This window comes from Myodes glareolus, chromosome 10 (assembly GCF_982192425.1).
Source record: "Myodes glareolus chromosome 10, mMyoGla1.1, whole genome shotgun sequence".
Taxonomy (NCBI): domain Eukaryota; kingdom Metazoa; phylum Chordata; class Mammalia; order Rodentia; family Cricetidae; genus Myodes; species Myodes glareolus.
Window position 1 is genome coordinate 85,050,049 of NC_142035.1, and position 27,426 is coordinate 85,077,474.

Below are 27,426 nucleotides of genomic sequence, written 5' to 3' on the forward strand. Positions count from 1 at the left end.
TAAGGACTGGGGTGTTCAGGACAAGCAGCTGTGCTTGGCAGGGCCTTGCTGGGGAGTATTCTGCAGGTCACCCAGGTGGTGCTGGGCATCACACAGTGAGACAGACTTTCCTATCCAGAGCCCTTATTCTACAGAGCTGAAGCCCCCTGGGTTAGAGCTCCCCCTCGTGGCCTCTTTTCACTGTAAGCACTTTCCAGAGATCTCACCTCTGGAAGCACAGTTGATGACATTTCTGCCTTCTTTGCTCTTCACAGTGGGAATTAAATTTCAGCATGAATTTTGTTAGGACTTTTTAAACCGTATCAGCCATTTTAAAAAATGAATGTTCATCACTAAATATGAACAAAATAAAATTATTCCTATACTAATTTTTTGCTGTCAAAATGAAAATATTAAAGAAATTCTTTGCTTTTTTTTTTCTTTTAGAGTTTGGGATTGAACCCAAGGCCTTGTGTGTGCTAGACAAATTCTTTACAGACCTACACCACATTCCTAGCCCCTGTTATTTTATTTTACTTTTTTTGGTTGTTTTTTGTTTTTGTTTTTTGTTTGTTTGTTTGTTTGTTTGAGGCACTCTTGTTATGTAGTCCAGGCTAGCCTTAAATTTGTAATCTTCTTGTCTTTACCTCACCTGCTGGAGTTACAGGTGTGAGTCTCCATACACACTTCAGAGATGGTTCTTTTAAGAGAGGCTCTTATTCTGTAGTTCAGACTGGCCTGGAACTCATTTTGTAGACCAGAATAGCCTTGAACCTGCAGCTATTCTTTCAGTACTGCCTCCCAAGTGCTAGGATTACAGGCACTTGTGTGAGCCCCAGCTCTTCGCAAACAATTCTCACAGAGAATTTAGAGACTAGGGAAAGTGTTCAGCAGCTGTCTCAGGCTTGTTGGTTCCTGTGGGGCAAGCCAGTTTGTCCTGTATCCAGGATCTTCGGTTTGGCACTGATGTAGCATAAGATAGGCTGGCCCTGCCTGGCACCGACTGCCCTGTTTGCACATTTTGGGCACAGTGAACCTCCCTTACCAGTTCCGTGGGTGATGGGAACTGTCCCCCATCCAAGTTCAACAGTCAAGAAGCCAACCTAACAGTCAAGACTTTGACAGGACGGCAGCAGGCCTGCCATGCTAACCCATCTGCACAGGACAGCCACCACAATGGGGAATGATGGCTCCAGACGTCATCAGGGCTGCGGCCGAGAAATATGAGAAGCCCTGGGCCCAGACGTGAGCACGCGAGGACTGCTGAGCGCCCATGGGCCTGTCTACTTGGTGCAGCCTTCCTAAACTGTGATCTACGCTGTGTCCTAGTGGCTTAGGACTGTCATTCCCGCGAGATTTAATCCATGGGTGAAAACAATGAAGCCCAAAGGCGGGTGACCACCCTCTGATGATTGACTTCAGAGACTTACCTTGTTGTTGTCTGTGGTGTTTTCCTAGTCATTTGGTCTTTCTGGTTTTTATGTATGACTTCATGGAATTTGAGATCACTTGAGGCTGCAGTTAGTTTTAAAATTATGTGGTTCAGTAGCCTGTGAGAGACTCCACTGTCTTCATAGCACCCAAAAGCCAAGGGCTCATGGGACAGGACCCTTTCTCCCTGGCCACTTTCAAGCTGTACCTTACAATGGAATGTTACTTTTATAAAAGACACTTCTCTTCTGCCCTCCCAAGACTAAAGGTGAAGACCGGCTTTGGCCTCCTCAGCCTCTCAGGGTCCCAGGGAAGACAGGGAGGGGCCTGTGAGAGGTGCTTCTCAGGGAATTCCCACGTCTTCTGAGGGCTACTCAGCATAGCAATGCTGTTTTTCGTTTTTATTTTAAAGCCCTCCCAGTGCTTTTTCAATGGGAAGCTCAAAGTTGTTGCTATTGATAGCTGCTTCTCACAGCTTCTCACAGCCGTGGTGGGCCTAGCTGGAATTCTTATCATTTTCCTTCTAAAAGGAGCTAAATCAGGAGTTTACAAGCCTTGTTTTTGAGGGTGACATCAAGTTCTCAGCACGATTTGACTTCGGCTTTGAGACCAGTGGTGCTGGGAGGAAACACGAGTCACAGCTCACTTGAGCCCTCAGAAGAAAAAACAAATCTACCTGAAACTTTCACTTGGTTAAAACTAAAGTGGGCATAGTTCATCAGCTCTCTGATGGGTCAAAGAGAGCCAGTGTGCAGGCAGGGGAACCTGTTTAGAATCCTGTTCACATCTGCGCACTTCTACTGGGCAGGACTGGGGGCGTAGACACAGTGCGTGGAGCTCTGGTGGGCCTGATAGCTCCCAAACAGTGAAGCAGTGAAATTCAGCCCTGGGTCTTTGGTTAGCTTCCTTTGAGGACCACACAGTAACATCTGCTTATTTCTGAATCTGTGTGGCACTGTGCATGTGCATGTGTCTTTGTGTGGGCTTGCATGCACGTGTGTGCACGTGTACCAGAGGGATGCTTGGTATCATCCTCAGGGAGGATGTCCACTTCATTTGAGGGCTCTCTTATTGACCTGGAGTCATTAATTATGTAGCCTAGCTGACCAGCAAGCCCCAGGGATCCTCTTGTCTCCACCTCCCCATCTCTGGGATGCTGGGGGCTGAACCCAGGCCCTCATGCTTGTTGACAAGCACCTTACTGCCTGAGCCCTCTGTCCTCCAGCCCTCTATTTATACACCTCAGAAACAAGGTTTTACTGTGTAGTTCAAGCTGGCCTCAAGCATGCCACCTTTCTGCCGTAGCACGTTGGTATGGGATTACAGTGTGTGCTGCCACACTTGGCTCCAGCTCCACCCAGCACTGCAGGGCCAGCCTGGGTCTGGCCTTCCACAGTTGCAACTCCCTTCTGGCTCCCATGATCCTCGGTGTCTAGACATTGTGATTCTATGTTCTGTGTGTCTTCATGCAGCTGAAGTAGACTTTGGACCTGGGAGGGTAAAATTCTCTGAGTTGCAGAGAATTTTCTTTGGCTATGGGTGTATGGCTAAGGCTCTCTCCAGCTGGAACAGACACATTCACAGGGCTGTAGGCTTTATGAACCTGGTGTAAAACACACAGCTCTACTTTCCCTGACTTTACCAGTTTGGGTAGGATATATGTAGCTCTGCCTTGCTTTTCAGGGTAAACAGGGGTGGGGGTGTTCATTTTCTCAGAACCTGCTTTATATGTGTTGGGAATATTTCTTAGACGAGCCTCTCTCATTGGTAGCAATCCCCTAGCCTATGGAGCCCCTTCTCTGTGTCCTACCTGCTCTGTACTGTAGGAGTCTTGCCTTTCAGGCAGGAATCACTGTCTAGTCTCCCACATCTCCTAGGCAGTAGTATCCTTACAGCCATTCTAACTGTCCAGTCTTGTTTGCTATGGGGAGGGGATAGCTCTTGGTTTCAGAGGCCCAGTCATTTTGGGGTCTCTGATGAGGCAGGACACTGTGGTGGAATAAAACTGCTTATCCCGTAGCAGCCAGGAGAGCCGGCAGAAAGAGGAAGGGCAGAGGCAGAACACATGCTTCAAGCTTTACCCTGGGGGGTCCTCTTCTAACATTTCTACAGCCTCCCAGGAGCCCACCAAATTATTAATTTTTTATGCTTATTTGTGTGTGTGTGTCTGTGTATGCACATGTGCATACCACAGTGTACATGCAGCAATAAGAGGACATTTAATGAGAGTTAGTTCTCTATTTCCACCAAGGACTGAGCTCAGGTCATCGGGCTTGGTAGCAAGCACCTTTACCCACTAAGTAATCTAATTGTATCATTCATAAATTATAAATCTGTACATTATAAATTATGTAATTTATAAATTATAAATTATATAATTTATGTAATTATAAATCTATTGATGAGCATGATCATCAAGCTCATCAGTCACGTCCTGCCTCAGCCTCTTGAGTATGTGGGACATGCAACATTTGGCCCTTTTGCTCACAGTTTTGTGTCTTTGGAGACCTGCATGTCACTGGGCTTTGGTGTCTGTCTTTATTTTGTTTTCTTTGGATACTTGCCATGCATGTGCTGAGATGTGCTCTGTGATGTGGTAGTGTGCCCCCCCCCTGGTCTTTAGCTTCCCCTCTTGCCCATATAGCCTTGGGAATGGAGACATGTCCTAGAGTCCCTCCATAGCATGGGGTACTGTTTGACACTGCAGCCTAGCAGGGGGCTCCGTCTTTCCCCTTTTGAAGGATGCAGCCAGTGTTCAGTTTCTCCTTAGACCTCAGACTCAGGTTTAAAAAAGCATAACTTTTTGTCATTCTGTTCGAGTAATTAGCCTGTTTTCTCTCTGTTTATACATTTCTGTGTTTATAGCACACTCTGTAGACTTAACATGCCATGACCATTCTTTCACAATATTAGTAAATGTTTCTGCGGGACATAGTAGCATATGCTTTTAATCACAGCACTCAGGAGGCAGAAGCAGGTAGATGTCTCTGAGACTGAGGCCAGTCTGGTCTAAACTGCAAGTTCTGGTCAGCCAGGATCACATAGACCCGTGACTAAGCAAAGTAAAACAACAAAAAGAAAAAAATAGAAAAAGAAGAGATTTGCCTAAACAAGCATTTTATGGCTTTATATTTCTGCACGCAAGTATTTTTTTATAGAGTACATAATGTTTTACTATCTAGTAATGTGCCTCATATAATTTTAAAAATAAGTGGTGGGTGCTAAGACTGGCCGGCAGATACCTGTTGCTGGAAGTTCAGTGTTAAGTTTTGTGTGACCCAACTGACCAGTGACTGATCCCAGGTGACCTTTTCTTCCCCCTGTAGTCCTCGGCGGTACTTCCTGCTGTCCTCTCAGATGGCCATCCATCCTGAGTACAGAGAAGATCTAGAAGCCCTTCAGGCCAAACACAAAGAGTCAGTGTTGGTCCTAGACAAATGCACCAATCTCTCGGAGGGTGTCCTTTCTGTCCGCAAGCGCTGCCACCATCACCAGGTCTTTGATTACCCCCAAGTACTGCAGGTGAGTACCACTCAAGACCTTGCCAAGCTCAGGACAGGTTGCTGCCGTGGAGTAAAACTGACCCCAGTACTAGGAGCTGTTTCCATAAGTAACTGCGGTAGTACCCTAGGGGAAAAGGTGCGGCTCTTTGCTGAAGGTGGACCTTGAATGGGACCTTGAGTGGATGATGTGTTTATGTTGTGTGGGGGCCACTTGATCTGTAAGGGTTAGTAATGCTTTCCGATAACCATTATACTTTGAAAGCAAAAACCCTCTAGATTTCTAAGAAGCTGTATAAGCAAAGCACACAAATGTATCTTGCTTTTACTCTTGTGTTCATGGGCTAGTCCAGAGAAGTGCCCTTCTGTAAGGTGGCCAGGGCCACAGTTGGCTGTCCCTGAGCATCCAGGCCTGTTCTTATTGCTCTGGCTTTGGGATATTTTGCCACCCACAGCATACCCTTCACTTCCATCATAATTACAAGGTAAAGTGGCCCTTGGGGACGGTTTGTAGCAGACTATTTGACATTCCAGGGCATAGAGGGCTAGGAAAGGAGAATCAGAGCTTTGCTCATGTAAGCATTTAAAGTTGAGGCAGGTTAGTTCAAGGAGAGCTATCAAGGAGGTGAGGTCATCTTTTCTGTATTCATGTATATTAATTTTTTAAATAGCCAGAGAGCTGGCCTGTTTGAGATTGTTAAAAGGTTCTCTTGAGAAATGCTATCTTCCTCCTGAGTTTCTGGCTAATAATGGTGGAGATGCTGCAGTGTCTATAGTAACCTTTGTCTGGACAGGAGGAACTGTTGGCATTTGTCCATATCTGGCCATGACTTCTTGGGTATGCAAGCTGCCCACTTTGTAGCCCAGGTGCCTTGTGCATCTCGCCCCTCAGCAGCTTCTCTCCTGTATCGAATCCAAAGGCGTTTGCGAGATTAACTTTTCCATTTTTTCCCCTGACATTCCCCTTTCTATAATGTTACTTTTAAACAAAATTTTATTAGATTATTTAGTGTGCACATGTATGTATGTGTGTGTGTTGCATATGTGTACACACATGCCATAGTACAGTGCATGGAGATCAGAGTACAACTTTCCAAATTCTGCAGTTATAGATATTAGTCACTTTTGCCTGGCTTTTTTCCTGACTTTAAAGATGAGGTCATGTTTTCTTTTTTAATCCTTTTGTTTCCTCCTAAAGACACAGAAATCAGGGCAACACTGGGAGTGAGAGAATTAGGATCTCGTTTTGGGGTGCAGTGCCATGGCCTGTTCTTCCTCTGTACACTACCATTTTCCCAGTATCCCCAGCACACGTTGAGAGGTATGAGGAGGGAGTGAGGAAGAGCTTTCTTTGAGAGTTTGTTTTTGTTGGTCTTGTCTCTCAAAGCTATCATCTTAATGCCTTCTCAAGGCCCTGTGCACCTTTAATGAATGGCTCCTATAGGCAGAAAATGATAGGGCCTTGAGAACTGAAAGAACAGAAATTTCAAACCTTCCTTATGAGGACCCTCTAGAGGGTCTGTCCCATTGCAGACTGGGCTGAGGTCCAGGATTAGGCATTGTTGAGAGCACATACTACATATACATACACAGTTCGTGGGCCCTGATGAACACCAGGACCTCATGTGGTCACCTGACCGGAAGAAGCCAGTAATGGTGGCTTTCAACATGTGCAGAATGCCAGCCCTGGTAGCACTTGGGTTACACTGAAGAATTAAGGTGGGAAACCCTGCAGCCAGCTGAACATTTCCTATTTCACAGGTGTGAGTTCCTTTGACAGTTTCTAGATGCCTTGTCACTGCTTAGCCTTGGGGGAGATGCCATAATGTGCAGGCATCCAAGTAAGTAATGCTAGAGACTTCTTTGTAATCCCCAGCATTCTCTTTTGTCGCTGCAGGAGGCTACTTTTTGTGTGGTCCTTCGAGGAGCTCGGCTGGGGCAGGCAGTGCTGAGTGATGTGTTACAGGCTGGCTGTGTCCCGGTTGTCATTGCAGACTCCTATATTCTGCCTTTCTCTGAAGTTCTTGACTGGAAGAGGTAGGTATACTGTCTAGTGAACTGTAGCTGGTGACCAGTGTTGGAAAGGAAAGCCTCTCAGACCATTATGGTACATACCCGGGTTTGAGAACTGCAAGTGGCGGGTGCCTAACTTATAAGTCAGAAACATTCCAAAGTGTGAAGCTTTTGAGCACTGTCAAGAATGCCACAGTGGACAGTTCCACACTTGATATTATGTGATAGCTCATAGTCAAAATGCCGATGTCAGGAGATGCAGAAAAAAATGGGGTGGAAGAAAAGATCACTCTACTCGATGCACACACATGATATTCTCATAATGAAGTCCATTATGTAAGAAACAAGCAAGCAAATAAACATGTCCTTGAGGGTGGCCAAGGCCGTGTGAGTGTGGCACACACTGCTTGGCATAGTTCTTCTAAGTATTGCTTGTAGCTCCAGATTGGCCAGGAGGATTCAGATGCCAACACTGAGCTCATGTGCTTGGTGGCAGCCCTACAGTCCTCCAAGAAGGAACCCTTGCCACACTGTCTTTCCCAAGTCATCTGTGCATTCCAGATAGATTAAGGTAAAATCTATTTCTATATGTATAGATAGATAGATAGATAGATAGATAGATAGATAGATAGATAGATAGATAGATATTAAAGTATAAACTTTTATAGCCACTTAAGTTTGGTAAGAATGGCAATTAAAGAATGCTAGTATATAAATTACATTCAGGTTGTGTGCATAACAAATACACAGAACATAAACAAATCTTCATATTTATATTATGTTCGTGCAAATATTCCAAAATCGAAGGTATCTTGGGACTGGGCCTATGATAGGGGATCCTGGCCACTATTGCTTTAGCCTGTTTGCAGCACTGGGCCTAGGGTAAGGGATCCCTGGCCGTTATTGCTTTAGCACATTGGTTTAGAACAGTTCACAGGGTCTAGGGAGCTGAATCCACAGGCTGGCTGTTTTTAGAAATAAAGTCTTATTAAATCACAACTGTACCCCTTCATTTGTGTGTTACTTGTGAAGTGCTAAATAATTGTGGAGACTGAGTGGCTTACATAGATACTTATTCACTGGCTTTTCCCACAAAACAGTCGCCACCTCTGGGCTGGAGCAGTCTAGACACAGCTGGAGAGTTTCCTCTATTCGAGGGATTCTGAATCAAAGCCTCCAGGATTCATAACTGCAGTTGAGCCAGTGCTGTGGAGCTGCCATGGAATTGCACAGTGTGCTGGCTGCCAGTGGAAAGAGAGAGCCTCTACTTCAGTGAAAGCTTGGGACTCCAAAACAGGGACAGATGCAGTCCCTGCCTGGTTGTGGTTGCAGGAACTGCCCCTGGTCACATATGTTATTTCCTCAACACTGGTGGCAGACTGTTAAAATTTAATTTCCTTGCTGTATACCCTTTATCTCATGTCTTTGCTAAAAGTATTTAATTGCTTTCTCCTCTCCCAGTTCTTATGATCGTTTATCCAAGTCCAATAGCATACGTGTTTGAACAGTTTGAATAGTACCAATCCGCTATCACTCATCCATCTTACGCTTATTAGAAAGCAACTGTTTTATAAGATGGTATTTTATAATCCTGCATCTGAAGAGGTTAGAATCTAAGGGAAAAAGAGCCAGGGATTCAGGGACAAATGCAGATCCTGCTTGATTGTGTTCACTTCTCTAGGCCTTACTTCCCCATAACCTCTCCAAGTAGCATGACCAGCTGGAAACTGAGTGTTCAAATATCTGAGCCTATGGGATGTATTGTTCACACCTTCATCAGCACTGTCAGCTGTAGGTTTTCCAAGAGGAACGAGGTTAGGCCTTTTTCAAGGAAGGTCTCTGCTTAGTGATATGAGAGCAGTGAACCCACAGTCCCAAGATGCTGCGATGCAATTGGTCAGACTGGCTGGGCAGTGCTAGGAGAGTGGTAAGACTGACGTTGGTGAGGGCCCTGCAGGGCAGTAGTGTAGTGGGTCTGAAAGGGGATTTCTGTAGCTTCAGTGTTGTGTTATGGATGAGCAACAGGAGGGCTCTTGTGTGTGGAGTCAGGAGTCTAAGGTTAGATAACCAGCTCTTACTGACTAGCTTTGAAATTATGGCAGATTAGCTCATCTCTTTTGGTTCTCAGTTCTGTCTCTGCTGCAAAAATCGTTTACTTATTCAGCAGATGTCCTGAAGTCCCGACTGTGGGAGGCAGCACCCCGAGTGTTCTGGGTACAGTGGTGGACAGCCTAACATAGTGGGCGGGAGTGGGAACCAGATTTTAATGAACATTTTTATGCAAGTGTAGTTATACCCTGTGCACACTGTCCTTCTGGAAGTCAATGCCTTCTCACTCTATGCCCATGAGATGTGGGGCGTAGGGCACAGGGCGGCCCTTTGCTCTCCCCAGCTCCACTCTGGTGTAGCTCTGCTGCCTCTGCAGGAGTCTAGCCCTGCTTCCTGCTCCTGTGCCTGCTTCCTGTCACTTGCTGACCCCGTAGACAGCATGAGCCTGTTGGAGCTTATTTAGCTTCTCGGGCCTTTTTGCCTCCACCTCCTAGTGGTTTCCCATCTCAGCACCAAGTCTTCCATGGCCTCCAAGGTCCTGTGTGCCTCACTACAACCTGCCCTCCCCATTTCTGCTTGATCATGTTCTCCTCCATCCTGTTTACTCTGCAGCAGCCACAGGGGCCTCCTAGCTGTTCCTGGACGATGCCCAACATGATGTGTCCTCAGCCTTTCACTCATTAGCCCCGTGCCTGCAGCTCTCTTCCCATAGGCCTTCTCATGCCCTGTTCACCCCTCTTTGCTCTGATGTTCTCTGTTGAATTCTCAATACCCAGAACATAGTGGGACTGTTTTAAGTAAATGCTAAATCAATGGATGGATTTGTGTAGAGGCTAAATGGGGGGAAGTAATTGTTAATTCTGGGATTGTAGAGCAGGGTAAGGAAGGGTGGACAGGGAGGACATTTCCCATGCAAAGGCCCTGTGGTGAGACAGAACTTTTTGTGGTTGACGACAGTTATGCCAGGGAGGACAGAACAGATAGGGAAGGACGTAGAGCTGAAGGAGTTTTGGGGGGTTTGTTTCTGCTCCCGAGAAGGGAACGGGACAGGATATAGTGCTGCTTTCTGGGAAGGTCTGTGCACATGTAAATGGTGCTCTTGTCTCTAGGGCATCTGTGGTAGTCCCAGAGGAAAAGATGTCAGACATGTACAGCATCCTGCAGAACATTCCACAAAGGCAGATCGAAGAGATGCAGAGACAGGTAAGAGGCCGATGCTGAGACACCTGGCTGCGAGGGAGGTTTGGGGTGCTGGAGCAGTGACTTGGACACAGTGGACCTTCAGCCAAGTGCACAGTGGGGCTGTGTCCTCACTGTATCTGCTACTGACGAGAAGTGAGGGCTAGGCGAATTAATGAGAAGGGTTTCAGGCTCTGCTGGGGGGACCCACTGCTCTGATTTTAGGGTGCCAAGTTATCGCAGGTAACAGCAACAAAGGCAGCCAGGGAAACAGTACAGCATGTTTGGTTGTGTACTAAGGAAGACAACCTTTGTGGCAAGTGGTCTTGTCCTCCATTTGCCTTTTTCCTGCCTCCCTCCGCAGACCTGCCTTGACCTTTTGACACCCTGTCTGGTTTGTGATAGCATGGAGAACTTCACTGGGTTCCCACTGGGTCTCATTGCTCTCTCCTAAAGAAACCTAATGGGGCTTCATTGTCAGGCAAGTTAAGGGAATCTCAAAGATGGCCCTGAAGCTAATGCTGTGATCATCTCTTATTTTTATCAGAATTACCCACATGGGCTAGAGAGATGGCTCTGTCAATAAAATGTTTGCCACAAAAGCACGAGGATCTAAGTTTGTATCCGTAGGACTCATGTAAAAAGTCAGGCTTGGTGACAAAGACCCATAACTGCGAGGTGCTAGTGGCGTGGATACTGGCTGATCCCTGAAGCTCATTCTAGTGACAGCTTACGAGTGATGAACCTTGTCTCCAAAATATAAAAATAGGGAGGTGTCTTAGAGTTTCTGTTGCTGTGAAGAGACACCGTGATCACAGCGACTCTTATAAAGAAAAACATTTAGTGGGTTTCTTACAGTTCAGAAGTTTAGTCCATTGTCATCATGGCAGGACATGGTGGCATGCAGGCAGACATAGTGCTGGAGAAGGAGCTGAGAGTCCTACGTCTTGATCTTCAGGCAGTAGGAGTCTGTGTCAACACTGGGTGTAGCTTGAGCATAGGAGACCTCAAAGCCCACAGTGACGCACTTCCTCCAACAAGGCCACCTACTACAACAATGTCACACCTTCTAATAGTGCCACTCCCTATAAGCTTATGGGGACCAGTTATCTGTCCTGACTACCCCAGGAGGAGTCAAGGAAAGACCTGATGTTGTAGACTTCTGGCCTACACACACACACACACACACACACACACACACACACACATTTGCATACACATGCATACACATACACACATGCATCCATACACACCTGCACACTTGCATACAATGCATACACATTCACATAAGCATATACACATACACACACATACACACATATGCATACACACACAGAGAAGAGTGGGCAAGGGAGATGAATGAGAAGAGGAGAAGAGACTTGGAGATTCTCAGTGTACAGCCCATGTCTTTAACCTGGCGTCTCACCTTTGGCCCAATGGCCAGAGAACAGGCTATATGGATAAGCGTATGTAGTCACCCAGCTGCGGGGTGAGGGGACCCAGAACTACCTGCTTCCTAAGTGCATTCTCAGCCTGCCCAGCTGTTGCCCACCTTTACTCTGCTCAGCCCCTTCTGGTCCTGCAGCACGGGGTACAGCATCCATGTACTGTGGATGTATTCTCCAGTCTCTTTACCATGTGCTGTTGGCATCAGGTAAAATTTCCCATCACTTGTCGTCACTCCAGGGGTTCAGGAGAGAGGGAAAATGGCTGTACGTGGTCCTGCTCTTTGTACTTGGATATTTGTGTCAGTAATTTTTCATCACTCTAACAAATACTGGAGATAGTTACATTACAAAGACTGCTTTGGAAAGGACTGCTTTGGGCTCACAGTTCAGCAGACTCCAGACTGTGACTGGGTGGACTTGTTGCTGGGTAGAAGGTCAACAGGGTATGGTGGAGTACAGAGCTAAGCAGAGCAGTTCACTTTGAGGACCATGTGAAGAGAGGGGAGGAAGGGCTGGAGCCCCATGGTATCCTTCCAGGGTGCATCCTTGTGACCTGAGTGCAAACAGACCCCTTCTAAAAGCCCTGCCGCCTCCTCCTTCTGCCTGTCACGAGCCTTTAATACAGGCCTTCAGGCTTTGGTGACAGCGATTCAGCTTGGTGAAATGCCAGCTGTATACCCTTCGGCTAGGCTCTGCCTCCTGTGGACTGCAGAAAGCCCTTCTGCAGAGCTTTGTGTCATCCTGGTGGAGAGCAGGTTGCTGATGCTGACAGCCTCCCCGCTGGCTTCTCATAGCTGGGAGTTCCTGGGCTTCCTGTTACTCCTCACCACTGACCTCCTCTGAGCTAGTGAATCTGAGATCAGTTTAGAGATTGTGGTATTTTCACCACAGACCTGAAGCATTGGGGAAAACTGCCCCTTGACGAGTCTGGATGTTTGTGTTCTTCATGCCACTTTTTAGAAAGATCCACGCTCCTCTGACTCCAGTGTGCTGGGACTGAAGGCATTTGCCCCCACACCATACCTGATGGTATCTTTGTTTGCTAGATTAATTATAGAGTCATACACTAAATAAGATTCCACCACAAATAAGATTCTACTCTAGGAATGTTAGGGAGAAACTGGGCCTGGGCTGAAGATGAACATGTTCTGTCCAGTCAGTCTCCTCTCTGCCCCTCCAGCCATGCGTAGAGAAAGAGACCACTTGCATTTGGAACAGAGCGTCTCACGATAGCCCACAGAATGGCTCAGGGATTGAATTGCTGACCTGAAGCTGTCTGACTTGGGGTTAGCTGTCAGTGGCAGGCTAGGAGTCCCTGGGACAGCTGAGGTGGAGTGAACGAAGGACGTGCACAGCATGCCGCTTGTTGGTTATTGAGTTTGAAGATGGCCACTGGGCCCTGGATCTGTGTTGTAAAAGGAGCGGTGGGCCGCTTCCCGGCCCCCCGGCTAGCTTTACCTGAAATAATTACACGGAAACTATATTCATTTAAACACTGCTTGGCCCATTAGTTCTAGCCTCTTATTGACTAACTCTCACATATTGATTCAACCCATTTCTAATAATCTGTATCGCCACTTTACTTACCAGTATGAGTCTAACCAGAGTCCGTCTTGGAGAGGAGAGCCATGGCATCTGCCTGACTCTGCTTTCTTTCTCCCAGCATTCTGTTTGGTCTACTTCACCTATCTAAATTCTGCCCTATCAAAAAGCCAAGGCAGTTTCTTTATTTGACCAATGAAAGCAACACATAGAAAGAAGACCCTCCTACACTAATTGTATTACCCTTCTAAGCATGGAACTATCTAGAGTTTAATTTTATCACCTGTGCAATGAAGGGCTTCACTACTCCTCTCGTGTTCCAGGCAGCCATTTAACAACTCTGTGGAAGTCTTATCTCTAACAAGAATGTTACCATCCCAACCAGCACTGATATTTAAGAGGTTTTCTTTCCCTGAATACGTCGGGTCATGAGGGCCCCGACCTCCTCTGCTGGTGGACACCTTCCATCATACCAGGCTCCCCTTCTCACTCCTCCCTGCTTCCCAGTGCTCCTTTAGCTAGGACTGCTCCCTGACTGTCCAAAGTTCCCCAAGGTAACACATCAGCCTGCCTACCTTTCCTGTGGATTCTGTGTTTGCCCAAGTGGCCTCTTTTGTCTCCCAACCCCCACATTTCTGAACTGGACTAGTCCCAACTAAACATGCTTGAAATAATTCCCACTTTGAATATAAAGGCTGACAAAATTTAACCCTGGCTAGAAACCTGTAGCACCATCCCCTCCTACAATTTGTAGCAGCTTCTAATGTCTCTTGACATTGCCACATATTCTCCTTGGGTGGGAGCAATTGGCCCACATTATCTGAGAGCCAGCAGTCCACTGATAAGGTGTCTTCTCTCCATTTGGAGAGTTTTAGTCAGTGTCCTGCCACTATAAAGCAGTATCAGAGGCATTGAGCTTAGAGGAAAAATTCAGAAGCTCACATCTGATGTCCGTCAGCTGACTGGTCTCGTCTGTGATGGGGGCTGTCACTGTTAATGCCGGGGTAAGTGTCATGAGAGAGCTAGAGGGGGACTGTTGAGCTCCATGGCTTCCTCTGAGAGCACACCCACTGACCTGAGAACCCTCACTTGGCCTCTCTAAGGGTCCCAATGTTTCCCAGTGCCGCCATCTTTGGGGGAGTCAGCGTGTGTGCCCTTGCTCTGTAACTGCACGTGCTGTCCTTTGCCTTCCGTTTATGTCTGTGGATTGAGCTTGACCTTGGGTGGAGTGTTAAAACTGCTCATATACCTTGGCAAATCCTCCCTGGGGAGCTCAGCCTGGGGTCTTTTTGTAATCTAGGCACAAGTTTGCGCAGTCCTGGGGCCTCAGACCTCCAGGTGAGGGGTCCACAGGAACTGACGCAGGGCCTGGGCATCCTGAGGTATTCAGAGCTGGAACTTAACAACTGCAGGAACAGTTGTTGCCAGCAGGGGTCTCCATCCACTGCCAAGTGTCTAACATTCCTTCCAAGGATTTAAATCTGGGGGAAATCCCCAAAGCTAGGCGCTGCTTGCTTCTCAAGGGATGTGTTCCTCACTGTTGCTCTCCAGAGACCATTTTATTCAAGTGACAATTCAAGCATTTGCTCTAGCAGCATGGGACAGCACCCAACGCGCGTGCGCGGATAATTAAAACAATAGAAAGGCTATAATTTGAGTACACTTGTTATCGTCTTGATTGTAAGGATATTCAGCTGTCCTAAGAGAGAGGCATGTAGACGGCCATACCTAAGGCCATAACTGGAGCCCTGATTGGAAGCCCGTAGTTAGGAGAAAAGTGTCTCTGGCAGATAGTCCTGAAAAGGCCCTTCCTTCTGAGCAGTGTGAGCACACACATGTGCACAGCTGTAGGAGGGAAGTTGAAAGCAATGCTTCTGTTTGCAGATGTGACGGCTGGCGCAGCCGCACTGGTTCTCAGTTGTACTTTGATTGTCCTGTGTGCTAATTACCTAGTTCATTGACTTACTGAAGTCCTAATTGCTTTTTTAGGGAGAGATTATGGGCCACAATAAGGCTCTTTGACTCTGCTTAGGGCAAAAGTCATCTTGAGGTGCAGTGTTTACCCTCAAAGCTGCTTTCAAAGATGGCGTTGGAGTTCCAGAGTACACTCAACTGAGATGGAAAGGATGGCATTCAGGCTGCGACCGCCAGGGCGTGTTGGCTGGGAGATGGCCTTCTGAGTAGGTCTGAGAGACCTTTGTTTTGTTAAAAGGCAGGAGAAAATTTGCAGTTCCATGTTTCTCTGCTGTCAAATGGCTCTTTTATACCCCCAGTCTCCCTTGAATCACAAGACAAAGCATGCAGACTTCTGTCTCAGAAGGCTGGGGAGATGCTGGACTGCCTAGTTAGAAATGTTTGTGTGAAAGGGGAAGGTGTAAGTGGACCCCCAGTTTATCTGTTGAGTAGAGTTCCCAAACACTGTTTTATTGGTCAGTGGCTCCCCTAGCAGTGACCTCTAACCCCAGCCACACTAGGAGGTGGAAGTCAGGAGCCTGCTTTGCTTTTGAACTTTCCTTTTGTAATCAGTTGATTTGGGCCTTTGAGGTGGCAGGGGCCTTAGCGGCTTGGCTCTAGTCACCAGCACTCAGGAAAGGTCATCTGTGAGTGTCTGTTCTGTTGTGTCTCAGTATAATTTCGTGGGTGCCTGGTAAATATGCCACATGTCTGTGCACAGAAGCCTTGGAGATGTGAACAGACCACTGCTTAGCAAATGCGCCCAGCGGTGCAGCGCCCTTCTGCACTAGCACTGTAGAGAGGGTCCAGACTGAAGAGGAGAGCCCCTGGGGCAGGAGCTGCGCCTGTGCCCATGCTCACGCTTCATGTGGGAGAGAGGCCCCTTGAGGGCGCTCTCATTTTGCCTTGTTTATACAGAATCTCCACGAATTGAATTCCAGCATTTGGTTTCCATAGCTATAGTTAGTTGTTTAGATGCCACAACTTTGAAGGGGAGTACAATGGCACAAATGGATCTCTGGGATGGGTTGGAAGGCTCATTGTAGTGGACAGAAGCCCAGGCAGTTTTGCGACTTCCTGTAGTGGGTCTGTGGACAGCTCTTCAGGGTCTAGTGCCTTTGTTTTGTTCTTCATGCTCTGCGTTCTCAGTTCATAGCAGTTTATATACTATCCCCCAAAGCTGAAATTATTGGGCACCTCAGCTCCTTAAGTTAAGGTTAATCTGTTAAGCATTTATAATTTTTTAAAATATGGGATCATCTATAGCTTTTATTTAAGTTCTTTCTTTTTGTTTAGATTTCCTAATTTTTCTATTTTAATGCATGAATGTTTTGCTTGCATGTGTGTCTGCACCACCTGAGTGCCTGGTGCCATGGAGACTAGAGGAGGGTATCAGTTCCCATAGAACTGTAGTTACAGACAGTTGTGTGCCACCCTATGGGTGCAGGAAATTAACTGCTGACCCACCTCTCCAGCCCCTTAATCTTTTGTTTTTAAGGGTTCTGTGATTCCTCAGCTGCCCAGATCCTGTGTGTTAGCTGAGGATTCCTAGTGCTGCTGGCCCAGCTGCTCTGTCCCTAGTGGTTCTATGGTATAGTCTGTGTCTACCTGTCCCCACCCCAGCATACCCAAGTTTACAAAGCAGACTCTTTCCACAGGAGGGAGATGGGCTGTTAACAGAGCCATCCAGACTCCACAGCCCGATGCAGGCGAGACATACATTGTTCTGTCACAAATGTACTCAGACCCCAGTGCCATTTGGCCTGGACTGTGAGTGAAGTCTAGCTACATTTTCAGCCATTCAGGCTGACTTCTCGCCTTGCCTCACCTTCCTCCCCAAAGTGGGTGCTTGAGACAGTTCCTCTGGAAATGCTTTCGGAAGAAAGGGTGCCACTTCTCATTTCCAGTATCAGTGCTGTAATTTGTGTGATTCTTACTTCTCTCCCCCAGCTGGGAAGTGGAGAATTCTTTGTTTCATAGGTGAGGGCCTGAGCTAGAGCAGAGGTGCAAGGGCCTGTTCTGCAAGCCTGTCAGCCTAGTTCAGTCCCCAGACCACGTGGTGCAAGCAGGGCGCCAGTTCCTACCAGGAGTCCTCTGACCGCCACACACTAGCTGTTCTCACACATGTACCAGCACAGGCTGCACACACACGTAATAAATAAACAAGTAAATTATAATCTCGTAACTTCATACATACACATATAATAAATAAATTGGTAGATTATACTCTTGGAATTACAAACACTCACACATATAGTCTCTCACATGTACACATGTAATAAAAAATAAGTTTATTTTACTCTTGGAAGTGCACACACACACATGCAGAGACAACACACACATGCATGCATGTGCACATGCACGCTAGCACACATAGAACTATTTCCCTTCAGTCCTGACAGGCCAGACTTTCCAGCCTGCTCTTGAAAAGCATAGTGCTGGCAGTGTAGCTCAGTGGTAGAGCACTTGCGTCACATGGCAAGGTCCTGATTTCAGACCCCAGCACAACCAGAGAAGAAAACTGTTTCTGAGTCATTTCCCCTCTGAGGGAATGCTTTCTGGACTGGAATCTTCCCCTTGAAAGAGTAGTGAGTTCTGGTGTCTGGAGGCCCTGTGGTCAGTCGGGGAGCCTCTCTGAGCGTTACCACTTGTGGGGAGATTTTCAATGCATGTTTTTTCAGTAGTACTGTATACTCTGTGTTTGAGTTTCCCTGTGTATATAACCCCACACTAAGGGACCAATCTGTGCAGTTGTTTAAAGCAGGGTAAATAAGGACGGGTTTAATTGGCATCTTAAGGAAGAACATTTCTGTGTGTATGTTAAACTTTTTTTTGAAACTTTGGTATTAGGAACCTTGTTGGAAAAAGACTTTTACCAAGTATCTGATCGGAAGCCAAGAAAAGCCTTTTAATAGGACTGTCTCAGATTTATAGTGCACTGGGGCTGGAAGTAAATCTTCCTGTCTTTAACTTTGGACTGATTTGCAGTTGTTTGGTATAGCTTCTGAGATTTAAATCCTCGAGGTCCAGATGGAGAGACCATAAAGCTGTGTTCTCTGGCAGCCTTGGTATGTCTTGTCCATTTGCGAGCATAACCAGGTAATGTCACAGCTCGGCTGGCTTGCTATGATACCAGTGTCCATTCATTGCTTTGGATTTTCTCCAGAAATTCACTTAACTATCAAACGAATTTATGTGGGTGTATATACATAAGCGTGTAGTGTGTTTTGTGTTTGTAAGTGCACATGTCTGCACATACACATGGAGGCCAGAAGTTGATTCCTGGTATCTTCAATATTACTGCCCCTTTTAACTTTTCTGAGATGGGGTTCCTCATTGAGCTCAGTGCTCACCACTGCTTTCACTGCCAGAAAGTCCCAAAGAGCCTCTTGACGTTGCCCTCACTCCCACGCTCACCCCAGCCTCCAGGTAAATATGTTCTGAGCACAGACTTTCTTCGTAACATTGCCTTGGCAAGTAAAGGAGATTAAAAGACGGCATTGTGTAGGAGTGTGGCCTCTTCTTTCACAGGGCACCTTAAGCTACAGGCACAAGTAACAGCAGTGATACAGGAGTCACAGGCTCCTGAGTGCCCTCAGGAGTGAGCCTCTAGAGAAGAGGGGCTGAGCTGTGAGGTCCTTATCCTCCTCTGGAGATCTGGTAGATAAGGGACAGCAAGATGAAACATCCCAGGCTGGGAGGGTTCTCATTACCAGCAGCAAAGAACTTCAGAGTGAATTAGAAGGCAGGGGGTGAGTAACACTTGATCAGAGGGATGGTGTGTGTAATAAAAAGGGGATACTAAATAATTAAAATTTTGTAAAATTCAAATATTAGGAATTTTCCAGGTATTCCTGAGATTTCACCAATGATCAGTGAGGCCTGGGATGTGATAACCTTGCGGGCACATCCGAGAGCTAGAATGCTGGAACCCAGGTCTCATGGTGCCTAGTCTGGTATTTTGCTTTTTGTTTTTATGTGATATATGGCAGTGTTTTCCAGCCTGGAGTGAGCTGAGGTCAATTCAGTGGGTCACAGCTGGCATCTAATTGAGAGAGAGAGAGAGACAGAGAGGGGACTCAGAGACAGAGACAGTCAGAGAAAGAGACTGAGAGAGACAGAGAGAAATAGGAAACTATCAGAGTGCTATATAGTGAAGGCAATTATTTCCTGAAACATTGTCTTTCTTCTTGAGTTGGGCTAGGACTATATATCAATGGTAGACAACTTACCTAATGTGCACAACGCTTTGTGTTCAATCCTTAGCACAGAAAAGTTAAAAACAAAAACAGAAAAACCTATCTTAACTTGCCATAGAAAGCAAACGTACGTGTTTTAGCCGTGAGTCCTGATCGGAAGAGGTTTTATGTGGCAGTGAAAAGCTGATGTGAGTGGGAGTGACCTGAATTCAGGTCCTAAGCTCTGGTCTGCTGATGGGCTCTGTGACCGTGGCCTGTCCTTAACTTTCCAGTCCTAACCTGAGCTAGGGAAGACTGCCTAGAGGGTTCACCCACCAAATGAGATCATCTATTTAAAATATGTGGGCTCTAGTCCCAGCTCCGTGCTGGTGGTCATTCAGGAACTCCTGGGGTCTGCATTTGAATTTGGGGAAGGGCCTTCTGGTAAGAGCGTGGTCTTCAGGAACCACAGTGTGTTAGCAATGCAGATGTACTATGCATTTGCTTCTGGGCTTGGAAACTTGAAACAGAATCGAGTCCTGTGGGCTCGGGCATGAAGGGAAGTTCGCCTCTGTTCTTTTCTCAAGATCAGCAAGGCTCCAGGGAGCTAAACATCACTGATTCCCTAGCTGGCCTTTTTGTTTGGATCCAGTATTATGACTTTCTCCCCTCTCCAGTGAAGTCAATTTTTACTGCGTTTTTCCTTCGTCTTCTCATCTCTTCTCTGCCAAGTCATGGTTTTTATTCATTTTTGAGAGGAGGGTGCTAAAAAATTAAAAAAACAAAGTAAATATCAGAGGAAAATGGAAATGCAAATTAGCATCTAGATAGTGGGCAGCAGTGAAGGCCTGGGTTGGGTGGGTGTGAGTACACCAGGGACGTTTCCTGGGGTCTTGAGAGTACGGTCACATGCCTTCAGAAGCAGCAGTTGTCACATCCTGCTGGAGAGAATGGGATTTCGGGCCGGATTTTTCTCTACTTTCTGCTTGTCCCTTTTTCTCTCTGTTCCCCCAGCCTTCTGTCCTCTACCCCTTTCTTGCCAGGGCTGTGCTATCTCATATTTGAAATCCCACTGGAGAGCAGAGACGAGCCTCAGCCCCCAGACGCTTCGGGCCAGGGGCTAAAACACTCCCATAAATCTGAGGCTCATTTTAGTGCCAGGGTGAAGCTGTGCGAGCGGCTGGTCTCCGTGGCCCCTGCCCTCTCGCCTTAGGGGCTGCTTTGGCTCTTCTCTCTAAAGAGGCCCAGTGGAGTCATTTGGACATTCTTATCAGTCTGCTGACAGCTATATGGCCTTTCTGCTGAGTCCCCGAACTCAAGCAGGCGTGCGATATTTTTGATATTAAAATTGAAGGAAACTACCAGGCAGAAGGGACTGGGTCGTGCAGTGGGGGTGAAGCAAGGTTAGCCAGGCCGTTAACTTTTGTGGGTTTGACCTCACTATTGGCCACTGGTAGGAAGATAGCCAGGATGAGGCTGGCGTAGAAAGGAACTTCCATCTTTAGCCCCATGCTGACAAATGCTCTTCTCCAGGCAGCTTGCCGTCCTACTGGGAGGTAGGCAAGCCCAGGGATCTGGGGTGGCCAGATGGTGGCTGTTTCTTTCCTAAAGGCAATGTCTGGCCAGTTGTAGCCTGCTGTCTGTGTGCCTGCAGCACTGCTGTTATTGGAGTTAAAGGGACGTTGCTGAGTCCACTTCCTGCCCTTTAGACCCCATCCTTAGCCATCCAGAGTTTTTTGTGGGGACCCCAGGCCCATCAATGCCTAAGCCCTCTGTCTTTCCCCTGCCTGGAGAATAGGCTGGGAGCTGCCCCTTCTTCACCCTTTCCACTTTCCCTTTCTTTCTTTGCTGGAAAACTCTTGTGGCCAGCAACTGAAGGGAAGGAAAAGCCATTACCTGGATTGAGGCCAGTGGCTTGATGAGAGCTTCAAAATCTTTGGCATCTCCTGCCCAGAATGCTTTTCCAGGCATTTTGAGCCTAGCATCCCCCCCCCCCCCCCGGCCCCTGCGCACACCCTCCCCTCCACACCTCCTCCCTCCCGCATCTCAGCTTTCCAGCCTTACCAACTGGAGGGTGGGAGTCCTCTGTCCCTTTGCTCTTCCGGCAGGGCTCTAGAAAAGAGTTAGTGGTGATAAGCAAAGTCCAGTAGACATATATTTTTAACCGCTCTGTATCCCTTTCTGTTATAAACACATTATTTTTTCCTTTTCTAGTAGTTTTTAAACATGTTCAGTTAAGAAAGTCATTTAGTTTGAGGTTGAGACAGAAAACAAGGAGTATTTGTGGTATGGTAGTCAGACTGACATATGGAGCTGTAATGTAGGCTTGAGCCAAAGTCAAAATGCTGGTCCTGTTATTTTTCATACAGCTTTTAAAGAGAGAGTAACTATGAACAAAATCTAAAGCGTGACTAAACCGGAGTGTCTCGGACTCCAAAGTGGTATAGTTATTTTCTCTCTATTTCCAACTGACAAATCAATATTCTGTGATTTAAGATAATGAAGTAGGTGTAATATCTTATACCATACTTTCAATTTTTTAGAGTCAATTTATTTTATTTTATGTGTATAGATAATTTGCCTGCATGTCTGTCTATGTACCACCTGAATGCCTGGTGCCTGTGGAGGTCGGGGCAGTATCGAATCCCCTATACACAAAGTTGTGGATGGTTGTGACCTGCCCTGTGGGTCCTCTCTGCGAGTGTGTCAAGTGCTGCTGGCCACTGTATCATTCTTCAGCACCCTCTTGTGTTATGTATGACCACACGGAATACATGTAAACATGAAACTGTAAATATGTGGTTGAGCCCTTTCTTCCGGGAGTTCAGCGAGGACCAAGTGGCCACTGTTTTCTCCTTGGCCATCAGCAGGAAAACTGTATCTAAATCTAACCACAGGTTAATCCCTCATAATGAATCCACAACATTGGGACTGGCTTCAGAAAATGGCCTCCCTAATAAAGGTATTAAATATTAATTTGCAGCTTGCATAATAATTGTCTTTGGGCTGGTGTCCCAGAAGGTGAGATTTGTTAAATTTCTGAGAACTCCTTATAGGAAATATCACTGTGGATTTTCTGAATTCATTATGTAACTACTTAGAAAAAGATCTTGCAAGAGGTTAGTTTGTAGATGGTCAGAGTGATATTTGGTTTATTTTCAAGTCTTCAGTAAGAGCTAAACTGACTCATAAAATACACAACATGGCTACTATCTCTGACAGCAATTGAAGTAAAGAATTTTTGTCTATAGTTACAAACGCTAAGATTAAGTATGGGTATGAATTGTCTCTCTTAGAATTGCAGGAACTTAGAGAACTTGAAATTACATACTTATTTGGGACTGATATAATTTGTAATTTTATAATACTGTGATTTATCTTACTATGCTGGGTTGTGGATCTATAATATGGCCACATCGTATTCAGTTTGCCTAGAGCTTACTAGAGAAGTATATTCAGGGAAATTACATGCATCCATTTCACTGCTGTCACTGAAGGAGTCCAGGAGTGCTGGCAGTGTAGCTCTCGCTGTAAAGCATTCTTGACAGTGTCAGGCTGTTTCATATGAACGCTTGTTAGATTTAAACATGTACATTCAGGTTGGCATGCTGCTTCATGGGAGTGTGCCTAGTGCAGGAGTCCACGGGTTCAGTTCCCCAGCACCATTATCTAACTGTGTTTACTGTCTGTGGCAGTAAGGGTGTTAGCAGTGACAACATGCTTTGTTGGTTATCTTTCACATCCCAGTGCCTTTTCCTAGAAGGAATAGTATTTTCTTTTTAAGTGTTTGAAGTCCACGTTTATATTGAGGTGAATTTAAATTTCAGCCCACTTGGATCCAGCCTTGAGATGCTTGCCCAGATATCACTTGTGTTTTAGAAAGGTCCTTGAGCCTTGCTTGTGACTTTGGGCCACAGGCAAGAGTTGAATGTCACTGTGTGACATTCTGAGAAGGGAACAAGAAACTCCAGAGCTGGTGAAACTTGGGAGACTGTGGTGCAGCCTGTAGAGAGCTGGCTGACTGTACACTCTGTTGTGCTCTTCAGCTGAGACTGACCAGTCAGACACTGATATTTCCCTGGATATACTTCTCTGGTAAGCTCTAGGCAAACTGAATATGATGTGGCCACATTATAGGCTTGGAATCTTAAGAGCAGAGAAGAACATAGCTTTCTTAACCACTTACCCACTCAGCTGCTGAAGTGATTTTTAGGGGTTAGGTGCAGGGTGGCTCAGAATTCCCACTGTGAAGACCATTCTGGGCCATGGTTTGGACACAAGGATCTCTTGAGAGATCCCTCTATGTAGATGGAAGTTTCTGTCCCACCTGGTCCCGCAGCCATTTAGTCCCAAAGAATGCACAGAGGCTTATATTAATTATAAACTGGTTGGCCTATTAGCTCAGGCTTATTGTTAACTAACTCTTTTAACTTAAATTAACCCATAATTCTTGTCTATGTTTCGCCACGTGGTTTGGTATCTCTTCTCAGTAAGGCATTCTCATATTGTTTCCTCTGCATCTGGCTGGTGACTGACTCTCCTCTGCCTTTCCTCTTCCCAGAATTCTCTTAGTCTGGTTGCTCCACCTATACTTCCTGCCTGACTACTGACCAATCAGTGTTTTATTAAACTAATACAAGTGACAAATATTTACAGTGTACAAGAGCGTTATTCCACAGCACCTCTATAATGTACCATGGGCAGTCTCTTGAGGCCCATTTGTAATGGGCCACAGTCACCCCCCTCACTGGGATAAAAAGAGAGCCACCAATACAACACTCTGCTCAGAATCCTGCTCTGGGGCAAGGACTTAGGACTTTTCCTTCTGGATCCCTGGCACAATGTGTCTTGGCCAAATTTCATGAGAAAGGGAGCAGAGGTTGGCTCTCCAACAACCAGTAGCAGTTCATAGAGGATCTGGGTCCTCTGCTCAAGCAGACCGTGTAGATGGGTGTGAGCATTGCATCACAGGAGTCTGTTTTTTTGAATGTGTGCTATAGTTGAAGGGGCAATGGGGGCAATCTGACTGCTGGATTCATGTCCATACCAGAAGAAAGAACCTGCCTAAGAGTATCTCCCTGCCACTGTCTGCAGCTGCTCCCTAAGGAAAACAGAAGAGGGCCCCATGCCAGTGTGGTAGCTTTGGGGGTGAGCAAGCTTTCAGTTGTGCCCTCAGAGTCCCTTGGCATGTTGTGTGTATGTGGTGTTTTAATTAACAGGGGCAGACCTTTCAAGTGGGCCTGCTTGGAGAAAGGCTTGTTTTATATTTACCTTCTCTAGTCAAACAAACACATGCTTTCTTTCTCCTGGTTTTAGCATAGCAAACATGGGAAATCTCACCCCAGGCGGATTCCTTTATAGCTGGCTGACCCACGTTGTACTCTTATTTGTTTATTTTTGATGACAGACCTTGATTAAAGGTTTCCAGTGCACCTTTCAGCTCTTTTATGAAGCGAGCTGGGAGAGGTGGCTGCTCAGCTGCTGGGCCCTGAAGAAGCTCCCTATCTGGCCTGAGAACAGTGGGATTCGGAGGCAGGATGACTCCGAAAACTGAGCAGGCAAGAATGCAGTCTCTAGTCTCTTTGTTGAGAGAGTTGACCAAACATAATTTTATTGGTCAGTGGCTCCTGCTTTAGTAACCTTTCACCCCTGTGGCTCTTGAAGGTGCAGGCCATTGGCCGGCCTTGCCTTTGAACTCCTCATGGCTCCTGCCTCCTCAAAGACTCCCAGTCAGGGCTTGTGTTTTGCTTAGGACCTCGCCTCACAGCAGGGTCTCAGCAGTTGCGAAAACTGATCCACCCTAAGACCGTTGACATATTTGAAGGTGATACCCCTGGGACTGGAAACCTATGGCTTTCTATTTCAGGACCTGTCTGTCACATGTCAAGAAACATGACTCAGGCTTCCCCCTTTCCCTCTCTACGCCTTCTTGTTTCCCACAGGACAGGAGGTCATTACCCTGGGGTATTTCCTAAGAGTGATCACAAAGCCTTTCTTACTGTTTTCTCCCAACTTTCCCCAAGGCATTTCTTGTGAGAAAGCTGTTGTGAACACTAAGCTGTCCTCAGTGTCCAGGATGTCACTGATGGTGCAAGGACCAGGGCTTATATGCTTTGTCTCCATGCCTTCATATAACAAGCCTGAGTCATAAGATAGCCCAGAGGTCCTCCCCACTCTCAGGAACAACTCCATCTTGCAAGAAGACAGAAAGCGCAGGGGTTTCCCTCCCACCTCTGCACAATTCCTGCCCAAGGAACAAGAGTCAAACTTTGTTTAGAAGCAGCTCTAGGGGTATATTGACTTTAGATGATTTCAACTTAGCATCTTTGGCAAGGAACTAAACTTGTCTTTCTAAAAATATTCAGTAGAAAATTCATCTTCTGCTTATGATGCCTTTAGCCTAGGTGAGGTCTTGAATGGAGGGGCCTCAGTAGAGGCTCTTTGCTTTTTCTAGAATGCAAACAGCATACTGTTGATAATTACATTCTCTTTAGCAGAGAAGACAGGACAGTGTGTCAGGATCTGTGTTCAAAGCAAAGGCTATGCTGTGTCTGCTTTTAACCCTTGCCCTCCTTTGTATTGCAAGTAGCTGCTTGTTTCCTGGTCACCTGACTAACTTACATCTAAAATAATCACACACAAACCATATTAATTAAATCAGTGCTTGGCCCATTAGCTCTAGCTTCTTATTGGCTAACTCTTACATATTAATTTAACCCATCTCTATTAATTTGTGTATCACCACATGGCTGTGGCTTACCGGGTAAAGTTCACAGTGTCTATCTCCAGAGGCTCCATAGCTTCACTCTGACTCCGCCCCTCTCTGTCCCAGCATTTAGTCCTCCCCACCTACCTCTGCTCTGCTCTGCCCCACCCCACCCTGCCACAGGCTCAAAGCAGCTCTCCACTCATCAATGGTAATCACAGCATACAGAGAGAAATCCCACATCCCTCCCTTTTCTGTTTAAATAAAAAAGAGGTTTTAACTTTAACATAGTAAAATTACATATAACAAAACATATATCAAGCCAGAATTGCAGTTACCATATTTGTATCTACTTTATCTCTTATTGTAACTAAGGAAAACTATATTATTACTATCTATTCTTCAACTCCATCAGGATATAATATTACCTATGTAAACAGGAGGTGCATTGTAAGCAACTTCCAAAACTCTAGAATTGACAGAGACATCTCACTGCCTGGACAGTCACCCAAAGTTCTTCTGTACCATTGGGGCATCCATCTTCATCTTACAGGCTCATGGTATCCAGCAGACTTTTCATGAAGCAGGAAATTTCAAAGACAGTTCCACCTATATTGGCAGTTGGCCAGTCACTTTCTTCTGTGTCCTGCAGAATGTCTTGCAGACTCTTTCATGAAGCAGGAACCCCAAAGGATCATCTCTCATTTAGGCAAGTTCAGCAGTCATTTCTCTGTGGGTACTGCATGTCTAGTTCAGCAGTCTAGGCAGGAGCAGTTTCTTGCCCAAATGGCTAACCAACTCCATAAGTTGGAGCCTCTTCGATGCCCATCTTCCTTTTGAAGTAGCTTGTGCTGCAAGGAGCAGTTGTGTCTCATTGTCTTGAAAAGTCCTAAGTTATTAAAACATTTTAAATGCCATATTCTGAAAGTCTCTGAAAGATTTGAAGAATTCCCATCTAACTGAAATATATCTCTATATATCTAGAAAATCTAACTAACATGACTACAAGCTTGACTGTTATAGATGACTATCTAGTAACCTATATTTCTTAGTTATACATTACATTTTAAATGAGCTACACAAACACAATACCTTAATCAAGATCAGAAATACATATACATATAACAAAATTGACCTTAAATTTGTATCAATAAGTCAAGATCCACACCAATGCAAATTATTCATATTTATATCATATTATATTCCCCTTTAAATGTAAACAAACATTTATAGACAATATTTGGGAATATGGGCATAGTTTCTCAAAACTGCTTCCTGCTGTTTAGGGGTGCTGTTAATCAGGTCTTTCATGGTGTATACTATGTGTTAGGTTCATCTCAGTCAGCAGTTGGGTGAAGTAATTTTTTGAGGGTGTTCATGGCGACCTTTCAGGGGATCGTACTCTATCAAACCACACCAGTCTGGAAACAACTCACAGGTTTTCATCC

At 46.0% G+C, this 27,426-nt stretch overlaps 1 protein-coding gene across 2 annotated transcripts in view; it reads left to right on the forward strand.

Annotated features, from left to right (window-relative positions):
* The window catches only part of Ext2 (exostosin glycosyltransferase 2), a 133,912-nt gene that overhangs the window by 19,960 nt on the left and 86,526 nt on the right, over window positions 1-27,426 (forward strand). For both annotated transcript variants that reach the window (XM_085696644.2, XM_048443570.3), the window contains exons 5-7: window positions 4,737-4,932; window positions 6,808-6,947; window positions 10,082-10,175. In XM_085696644.2, the coding sequence (XP_085552770.1) occupies window positions 4,737-4,932; window positions 6,808-6,947; window positions 10,082-10,175 (430 nt within the window). The remainder of the gene's footprint in view (window positions 1-4,736; window positions 4,933-6,807; window positions 6,948-10,081; window positions 10,176-27,426) is intronic.